This window comes from Orbicella franksi, chromosome 2 (genome assembly GCF_964199315.1).
Source record: "Orbicella franksi chromosome 2, jaOrbFran1.1, whole genome shotgun sequence".
Taxonomy (NCBI): domain Eukaryota; kingdom Metazoa; phylum Cnidaria; class Anthozoa; order Scleractinia; family Merulinidae; genus Orbicella; species Orbicella franksi.
The window spans coordinates 4,335,908-4,346,260 of record NC_138146.1 but is presented as its reverse complement, the minus strand read 5'-3'; the positions used below and the strand labels follow the sequence as shown (position 1 = coordinate 4,346,260).

The window sequence follows — 10,353 nt, the reverse complement described above, 5'->3', positions numbered from 1 at the left end:
ATCCCCCCCTCCCCCACCTGGCCACCTCGAAAAAAAGTTGCATCTGGTATTTTATAGATTAATACGTTCAAATCCCACTACACGTATCTTGATGTCATATTAACTGTTACATTTCACTTGACAAGTGAATATTTACAAATCTATAAAGAAAACTGTTTTGTACACATCTCATCTAAATTTCTGAAAAGAATGAAAAGTCAATTTCAGATCTACTAGTTATTGCTCGTCCTGAGCGTGTTGTAACTGGCCGCTCGTCTGCATCTTCCTCGTCTGCAGCAATGTATGCCAGGATGACATTACTGGAGTCATCTTCCTCAGGGTCAGTGTCATCACTCTCGTACTCTTCATTCATACTATCACTTGCTTCACTGCTATCACCCCTGTTGTCATTTTGTTCTCTGACACCAGTTTGACCAGTTCTGAGAGGATTCTCCATCGGATGCAAACATGAATGTCTTACAATGGCCTTCACTTTTTCATCCTTGCCGCTCTTGAAATGTTGCTTCAGTCCATGGTGCTTTAGATATATATCTAACGCTGGCACACGGAGCTTTCTCAGCTTGGCTGCATCCTCACATAGATCAGCCCAAGCATAATCTTCATATGACTTTTCTTTTGCCTCTCTACTTTCCCTTGCCTTTTCCTCCATTCTCTTATTCCTTTTAAAGTCCATCACTTCAAGATGGTGAAGATGATCGACAACAAACTTTGACTTGACAATGAACTTGTCCGCAAATGCAGCAACGCTCTCCGGGTCAGTTAAAACCACTGTACCACTGGCATGCTGTTTCTTTCACTGCACTCTTGGTTGCCAATCATCTACCTCACGCCCTTCATTTCCACGCTGTTCCAGGCCAATGGCATTACTCTGAAGCATGGCAAGAAATTCCACCACGATTTCAATGTGAAGCACATCGCTAGTGTTGAGGCGAAGCAGTTAAAGGTTTCACGGGAAATAGAAACTCTCGAAGAAAAGAAGAAGACCTTTGAACGGACCTTCAAGGGACTTCAAGGAAACTATGTATCAAATAAAAGAAAATTAAAAGAAAACCGCCAGAAATCAAAGAACAGAAAACGCAAACGGATAGAAAACAACTTTCGTCGCGTGTATCACATCTGCGTTGCAAATCCCCTTGACAAAGAGCTTCCAAATTGTCTTCTTTATCCCCCTTCCCTGACAATCCCTGAAGCGTGCATAAACGTTGAAGCTGTGGCAACAATGCTGTTTAGACGGGATGCAAAATTAATCGCTTACCTACTGCAAGCAAACTATTTTAGCAATGCGGCAGGAAGCAGGATGCTCACCAAACTTGAGCCGGAAGTTACGAACAGGGTGTACTGCATCCTGCATCCTGAAGATTATCACACAGATGATACGAGTGAAGAGGAAGATGATGATGAAGAGGAGGACGAGAACGACGAAGAGGAAGAGGAGAATGTCGAGGAGGAAGAAGAGAATGTCGAGGAGGAGGAGGAAGGAGACACCTTATTTCAGTGAACTGTACTCCACTGATTTCTTCACTGCGTTAAATGTGCTACGGATAATGTTTTTAAGAGTTTCAGAACTATATTAAGGCATTACAAAGTACCGTACAGCACGAAATTTTTGTGGTAGTTTTGTTTTGCAACTAAAAGTAAGAAAACGATCTCAGCAGTTTAATAGTCGCTAGAACAACACTTTCACCAATCAAAAACCGGTTGCTGTTGAAGCGCTGTTATTTGTAGTTGGTTTTATTGATATAAACGTAGCTAAGAATTTTTCTTCTTACTTTGAAACTGTTTCAGAATATTAAAGATGTTTATATTTCGTGAAAAAAGCAGAATTTCTCATCAATTTATAAAAACTTCATACCACTTTTTCATTGCTTTTTTTTCGCTTTATCCCCCCCCCCCTTTTTCTTCATTTCTTTTGGGGCGGCCCCCCCTTTGAAGCCATTTTTTTTCGCGTGTCCCTCCCCAAATCCCACCAGCCCCCACTTTCCCTTAAAAAATGAACTGTCCCTAAAAGTAATGTCACAAATTATTTACCAATCACCGAAATTTAGCGATCAAATTCCCCTACTTTTTATTCTAATGTCATTTGATAGTTCATTCCATTTCTTGTTCATTCCATTTCTTGGCTATAGTTTACAGCTTCACTGTGCACGTTTCTTGATACTTCCTGGTTAAAACCAAAGCTCCGTCTTTCAATGCCTTTACGTTGTCCAATATTCCTTTCGTTCCTTAGTCCTTGGTCCCGATTCCTATTCTAATATTGTTCTTGTTTTGTCTCGGACTGGTCACGTGTCTTCTAAAATTACTGCAGTACAGACTGCAGTAATAAAAAGGCACATGAAGTCATCGTAATGCGCCGGTTTTTCTTGATTGCTGCAGTTCTTGTTCCTCTTGTTTGTTTCTTACTTTTCAAATTCCAAGATGGTGATCTTCTATTGATGATGTATGAGAAGTTCGGTCAAGATCCAGCGGTTGCCTTGCGCGGCAAAGTGGTCTGGATTACCGGCGCTTCGAGCGGTATCGGTGAATATTTGGCTTATGAACTGGTTAAATATGGCTGCAAATTAGTACTGTCTGCGAGAAGGAAGGCAGAATTAGAGAGAGTCAAGAAGAACTGTGCAGGTAAGTTAAATGACGGTAAAATAACTTGGGCACGATGGGTATTCATTGTAGCTCCTTACATTATTTACCGACGGTGAGGTAAAAACGCGAACGGAGACCTTGCCGTATTGACCAAGCGAGATTTTCTTGTAAAGACGGAACGTTCGAAGTTAGTATGCTGTTTATTATATGGCTTTTTGCTTTGTTTTTGCAGTTCCGTAATCGGCATTAAATTACGGAAGAATTTTATAATGCCCTAGAATTAGCCAATCAGAGCGCGCGTTATATATCGTCTACAAACACAAGCCATATAATGATAAGGCTTAATTAATTAACACAGTGCAGTTGTGCTTTAGTCAAACTTAATTCAGTTGAGTTCAACATGACAATAGCACAGTGTTTGAACCCCCCTCCCACCAGAGAGGGTACTCCCAAAAAATTGGGTGGGAATGTGCAACCTGATCCTAAGTCTGAATATTGGTGTATAAATGGATTCTAGGGGAGTGCCCGTCTTATCTTACCCAGATGCTTATTGGAAATGCAGACATGAACGGAAGAACGGTTCAGGCACGGTCAATTAAACCTTGTCTGCCCCCAATTCAAATGGAAGTCTGAGGGTGGAAGGTCTTTCTCAGTATTGACTAGCCACCTCTGGAATATGACACCTGCCCATATCAAAAACCAACCTAACCTTACAAGCTTCAAAAAATCCATTTTTAAACATTTTATGGACAGTTATAAGGGATTGGACCATTTTATCATGTGAATGTTTAATTTTTCAGTTTTCTTGTTTTAATTGTTAGACTTGATCTAATACTTTGCTTTTTAATATTTCAGTGTATCTCATATCTCAGTTTTTTTTATATAATCATTGTATATTTGAGAATCAGTTTCTATATATTTAATTTTTAACCTGTCATCGTTGCCCTTTATATGAGGGCCTGACTGGTTTTTCAGTTATCACTGTTGTGTGCTACCCTCAGCAAATAAAGTTGATTATTATTATTATTATTATTATTATTATTACTAATTAAACTTAGCAATGTTTTTCTTGAAATATAATGTTTTTTTTTTTTTTCAGCAATTGCCATTACTCATGATTCCTCATTTAAAAAAGATCAAGATATTCTTGTCCTTCCTCTGGACTTGCTAAAATTTGACACACATGAAAAACTGGTACAAGATGTCCTCAAGCACTTTGGAAAGGTGTGGTATTGTTTCTTGATTAATGAAAAGTCAGAGTTTTTGACTGTTTAGCAAGGAAATTTGGATTATGTTAAACATTCGCAGTCAAGTGTTGTTCGATACTCTCAATCGATACCCTTGATCAACATCCCAATTGATACTCGATTGACATCCTGATCAATACTTGGCCAACACTTGAGCTCAATCAACACTTGATCAACAGTCGGTTGATAGTCGGGTGAGTGTCAACCAACTCATGTGCATCAGTTGAAAATTAGTTGACTCTCGATCAAGGTGTCGAGGGAGTGTCAATCGAGCATCGAGCAAGTGGCCATTGAGGGTATCGATTGAGGGTGACTCGATTGATACTTTGTTGGTTACACTGAATATCTGCAAAATACAATTGAAACAAATGTTTTGGAAAAGAGTTTGGAAAAAGCCTGGAGTTCTTAGACTATGAGTAAAGAGAGCAACATACACCAAAGCCTGGGCAAAATTAGAAGATGACATTAAAGGAGAACATCACTCCAAAAAGCTTACTTTTCTGTCTTTGCCTTAATTACCTTCACTGCTATCATTTTCGGAGTTTGGGGCATGTTTGGCTGAAAATAGTAGGGCTCAAGAGCATCCATAACCCAGAGTGGTAGTTAAAAGGCTTGTCGGAAGCCATTTGCCAATGGACAAAATCTCTTGGACGGAATGGCATCACGAAAATGCGGCCTGGCTGCTGAGTACTGTTCAAAATGGCAGCAACGATGTGAAATTTTGGGCTAATCTTTGGAGACGAATTTCATAGGGATTAAACCTGCATTTTAGAGGCTGAAACTTCAGTGAGTGGCTACTAACTTAGTGCGAGGTTTTGATTTGTATTGACAAAAAATATACGTTTCTTGGAGTGACCTTCTCCTTTAAATAAATTAATATATTTTGGGATAGGTGCATTTCAGTATCAAATAATTTTTCTCATACATGGAATTACATGACTCTGATACATTCCATGTATTAATTAAAATAGTAATATTTAAACAGATACTGTAGAATGACATGAGACATGAAGAAAGTAATTTGTTTTCCTTAAGGTTGACATTCTGGTGAACAATGCTGCTAGGTCACAGAGAGCCTTGGTGGAAAAAACATCATTAGAGGTGGATAGAGCACTTTTGGATTTAAATGTTGTTGGTCCCATCTCTTTGACCAAAGCAGTTCTCCCGCATATGATTGAACGTTATGAGGGACAGATTGTGGTGGTGAGCAGTATTGGGGGAAAGATTGGTAATATCATTAATTTAATTGTTGGAATTTGATTTGCCTTTGATCAGTGAGCTAGTACAATTAATTAAACCTTTTTTTTATAAGAAAAACCGGTTCTTAATATATGAAAGAGTCAACGTGATTGTGATGACCCAAACTGCAGGACTTAATTTACCGAAAACCTCTTTTGAATTTCTTTGTCAGCTTCAGTACTGCAAGTAGGCAGCTAGGTCATCCCTTTCTGACAGATCTGAAGATTGTTGATGATTTAATTGTTTTGTTGGGTTTCTTATATGTGTGTTTTACAGTAGAGATATTTTGTGAATTATAAAATCTGTGGTAATCATGATTACCACTATATGGCATAATTATTGACATGAGCAGTTGTTTTTAATAATCTTCACAGGGGGTCCTTTTATGGCAACTTATTGTGCCAGTAAGCATGCATTGCAGGTATGTACCTGGGATCAAACAGCTATTAAAAATTTCTGCAACAAACGTGAGGGAGGAATTACAGTTCTCAAGATAATAATGGCTACATCGCACAACAACATAATTATTTTTACCTATTTTTCTTTGAAATATGTCAAATTAAGACTGTCTAGTTCTTGTTGCATCTCCTTGCTTCCTCTTAAATGGCTATGTCATGGTAGACTGCAAACAGTCTCTCTTTAGCTTGAACAATTCTGCTGGGAAGAACACAAAACACTGGGCAAACATACATGAGTAAGTGGCGAAGCTAGGAGTCACAGGTAGCCACTGTATGGGGGAACAACACTAAGCCTTGGCCAGAAAAATGTGTGGTACCTATGACCTGATTATTTTTTTGGTAGGGCTACTTTGATACTGCAAGACTGGAATTGGCTGAACACAACATTCACATACAGACTGTTCTTCCAGGACCTGTGAAGTCAAACATCTCTCTTAATCTCTTCACCAAGAACATCAATGATGTAAGAGAATGTATTTTTTTAATTGATAGCTATACGACTCGCGGCAATTGCATTTAAACATCTTAGACTTTGATTGGTCAATAGACACAGGGTATGGTGTAAGTCTGCCCTACTGGCAGTGAATGAATGAGTGAGTTGATGAACAAATAGATGGATGGACGAACAGACAGACGGGCGGACGGATGGATAGACGGAGGGATGAATGAACAAATGGAGGGATGGACAGACAGACAGAAGGTGGATGGCTGGATGGATGGACGGACGGACAGACGGACAGACGGATGGACAGACAGATGGACAGATGGACGGACGGACAGATGGATGGATTGTGGATGGAAGGAGGGAGGGGGTCAGGCAGGCATGGGCAGGGATGAATGGCTGAATTGTTTTGTCACAATTAAGAAGTATCAACAACTTTCATGGTAGGTAAGGTAAAGTCAGCATACGAGCCAAGTGGCTCATCAGGCCAGTAGCATGAAGCAACTAAGAGTATTTTCTACTCCCCTCTGGAAGGGATGCCAGTCCATCACAGGGTTACCCCCAGCATTAAACTCATAGCTACCCATTTATACACCTGCGTGGAGAGAGGCACTGTGATCTAGTAAAATGTTTTGCCCAAAAGCACAACACAATGTCCCCAGCCACAGCTTGAACCCAGACGGCTCAATCCAAAGTCAAGTGCACTAACCATGAGGCCACTGTGTCTCCACACAAAGTTTCATGCCATACACTCTCATGCCGTCATGTAATTGTAACCATTTCAGTTTTTGTCACATCATGAAATAAATTTCTGGTGACTCAAGGCTATTGCCCTTACAGGAGCCTAAAGATTTATCTATACGGCGCCAAGAGATGTCAGCTGAGCGCTGTGCACATTTAATGGTAATAGGCATGGCAAACAGCTTGGATGAAGTTTGGATTTCAGTAGACCCATTCCTGCCAATGTTGTATACAAACCAGTACTTGCCAAACCTCTATAGATGGTATGTGTTGCTCAATATAACAAGTTTGTTTTTTGTGATGATTGTTAAACAGATACTTAAAATACTTAATGTAGTTAGGATCAAACATTACTGATACTACAATAATGGTCGCCACTTGTTACTGTGTTTTATACCATGCCATATAAGACACAGCCAATCAGAATACAGGAAACCCGTTGTATAGAGCCTTTACATAAATCAGTGGTGGATCCAGACCTTGAGTTAAGGGTGGGGGGGAAGGGGAGGGGGCCTTTTGTTTTGCTTGCCCTCACAGCCGGCTTTTCTTCCTTCGGTGATTTTTTTTTTCTAAAATAAGGGGATGAGGGAGGGCCTGGGCCCCTCCCGAGATACGCCACTGTAAATGGTGCCTAAACTTGAAAAACAATACTTACACATCCTAAGCCTCGCATTCATTTGAAAAATCCTTTGCCTAGAAACATTGACGCGAGGCTTAGGATGTATAAAGCATGTTAATTTAAGCCATTTGTACAAAGTGTCTCTACTCGATGGAGTTAAACCCAACCTCCCCATCATGTACTGTGATCGTATTCTCAATGGAGTTTACCAGAGCGAAATTGTCATCGATTGTTTCATCAATGAAGAAATTTGAAAAATCTCGTACCTGACTGATCTAACTTACCATCGCTTGCAACCCATAATAAAATACCGTGATGGGTAAATACATCGGAGTTGCGTTCCGAACACTATAAATGCTATCATTGAAATCCACAATGTACACTCCAAATCGAGATGGGAGCATCCCCACCCCTTTATATGGGTGTCAACCCCCCCCCCCCCGGGTTTTAGGGAAATGTACCTTGATTTTAATGCTCTAGCATATCTATCAAAACTGTATTGTAATGTCTTTTCTATCTCCAGGATTTCTAAGAAGTTCCTAATGGAAAGAATGAGAAGACTTAAAATGAACACGAAACCTTCCTAAGAAACCAACAAGTGATAGACTTGGGAAAATGGAATGTAGAACTTTGGTGAAAGTATAACATTGTACCTTCTCCCCTTCTGTATATGACTCCACTGGTCAGCCCTACATGCACAACTTTACAGACCTTTCACCGATGGTAGTATAATTTTTGATATACAACATACAAAGCGCAGTTTTGCAAAGGTGGAAGACGTTATCCATTGGATTAATCACCGTTCCTACAATTTATGTACTTTTTTTAAGAATAAGAATAATTGTCAGTTTCAAGAGCAGCGCGCGTGTTATCGTTGTCTAGCAGTGATTATAGTTCACAGCTATATTTTTTCCGATACTCATTGGTTTAAATTGATCACGTGACGCGATGGTGTTCATTTGCAGGGAGACACTATCAGCCCATAGTGCCCGTCCGAGGAAAATACCCGGATGGATAGTACTCGTCCGTGAACTTTTTTTGTAAACAAGCGGGCTTATAGAAAATAAACAATTGAAATTGCATTGAGTGGGTTTTTGTCTGTTTTGTTTTTCAAATTTTACATTGATTTTGGTCAGTAACGCCTTTCATCTAAAAGGATGAAAATAATTCAATTTGATTTTTGAACCGGCGCGCGGAAGAAAATTTGGCGGTAAACAATAAAGACAATAGAGTGTATATGCCTTGGAACTACCAGTCTGATAGTTGCCCCTTAGAAATTTGATGTTCTTGTAACTAGCATGGGCATATTTGCCCGCGAAGCTTCGCTTCTCGGGTAATTATTTGTTTTAAGAACATCAAATATCCAAGGGGCAACTATCAGCCGATAGCTCCTCGACAGCAACACTCTATTGTTTAAACAGTGAGAGAACCAATCAGAGTCGGGGATTTCCAACAGGACAATTACTGAGTGGCCACTAAAAATTGTTAGAACTCTGTCTTCTTCAAATGTTGGGGATAACCCTGAATTATTTTATGTACCTGTGTATGTAGGTTTGCAGAGCATACCGTCTAACTAATCCACAAAAGAAACATTGACATTGAAGTAAATCTCTTGGCGAGTAAATCATGTTATGTGTAGAACTAAAGAACTCGCTGCCAACACTGAAAATTCAAAATTCCTTATATTTGGTCGGGAAAGACTCTTTGGTGAACTATAGCGATGGTTCTTTGAAAGTTCGAGTTTCTGGATATCGTCTATGAGATAAAAAATAAACACGTATTTTTACTGGTATATACAAATGGTACTCCACCCTTTTGTTTTCTTGTCCAATGCTATTCCCTCCCCTTTTGTCAAAGCGGTGATGGGGAGAGCAGATGTTTTCTTTGTTCGTCAACTTTTTGTGCAATATTTCACTGAAAGTTCGCGACTCCCTGCGCCTGGAACTGGCACTGGTCACACAAGGACTATGTCACGTGGTCAACTCGCGCATTTCCCGCCAAAGACGAAACACAACTAGTTATAGCTAAATTTAAAACAAGGATTTATTTCAGAAGACCTTGATTTTTGGCTTCTTTTCCTGAACGTAAGTTGTTTCGGCCCTTATGACGGTTTTAGTGTGGCATGAGGATGAACGGGTCGTGGGACAGAAAAAAACTTTAATGATTAATTAATCAGTTTTTTTATTATTATTATTATTTTATTTTTTAATATTAAAATAAACGCTACCAAATTCATTTTCAAAATAAACTGGAGGGATAGGAATCCAAGAACTGTAAAAGGAATCTTAATTATATTTGAAAAATGACCATTTTGTTTGTTCATCCATACGGGTTCACGTGGGCTCCATGCAAACAAAAGAAGTGCAAAGTTGTAGCTGAAGAAAGCGTGCAAAGAGTGTTGTCATTGAAAATTCGTGACCTATTTGTTAGCTGATTAGTCTAATCACATTTTGCATATTCATGATGACTATTGTTGATCTGAGGTGCTTGTTTGTCATTTTGAGATGTTTGCTGTCGGAGTAAGATGTGTACTGTTCCCTTCTACACAAGAAGCAAATTCTTGAAGAAGAAATGGCGTCGACGTTTGGGGGAGAGAAGTCGATTGACACCAATCTCTGCCAATGGTTGGTATCTTTTTCTTTGCATTCTACCTTCGAAGGTAATATTTCAGCCAAAAATACCGGCTTCAAGTCCTACCACGTGCACTTGCCAGAGTTGGTTTACATTCAGTCGTGTTGAACTTCAGAACAACCGTATGGTTTTCGTAAAAGAGCAAAACGTACGTAGAAGCTAGTTCAGGAACCGTACGAGACACTAGGTTCATAGCGGTGTTTTCGACGAGAGTTTGGCTTTCTTCATGAAAGTGTCAACGCGCACTCTTGTTCAACAGTGAATTCTCTCATGCCTCGTTTACTCGCTTGTTTCCACACTTGGCTTTGCTCCTTACCCAATTTTTTATCTACTCTTTTTTCAAGGAGAAAACGCCTGAAGGCAGGAAAGTCAGCAAGACATGAGGAGATCAAAAGGATT

General features: G+C 39.6%; 1 protein-coding gene across 1 annotated transcript; it reads left to right on the top strand.

Annotated features, from left to right (window-relative positions):
* The first annotated feature begins 1,888 nt into the window (after nucleotides 1–1,888).
* On the top strand, nucleotides 1,889–8,515 carry LOC145477815 (dehydrogenase/reductase SDR family member 7-like). The gene is made up of 7 exons (XM_081455656.1): nucleotides 1,889–2,616; nucleotides 3,677–3,801; nucleotides 4,860–5,052; nucleotides 5,438–5,484; nucleotides 5,865–5,984; nucleotides 6,804–6,967; nucleotides 7,847–8,515. Exons 1-7 carry the CDS (start codon nucleotides 2,346–2,348, stop codon nucleotides 7,908–7,910), a joined length of 984 nt encoding a protein of 327 aa, XP_081311782.1. The 5' UTR covers nucleotides 1,889–2,345; the 3' UTR covers nucleotides 7,911–8,515.
* Nucleotides 8,516–10,353: the final 1,838 nt, after the last annotated feature.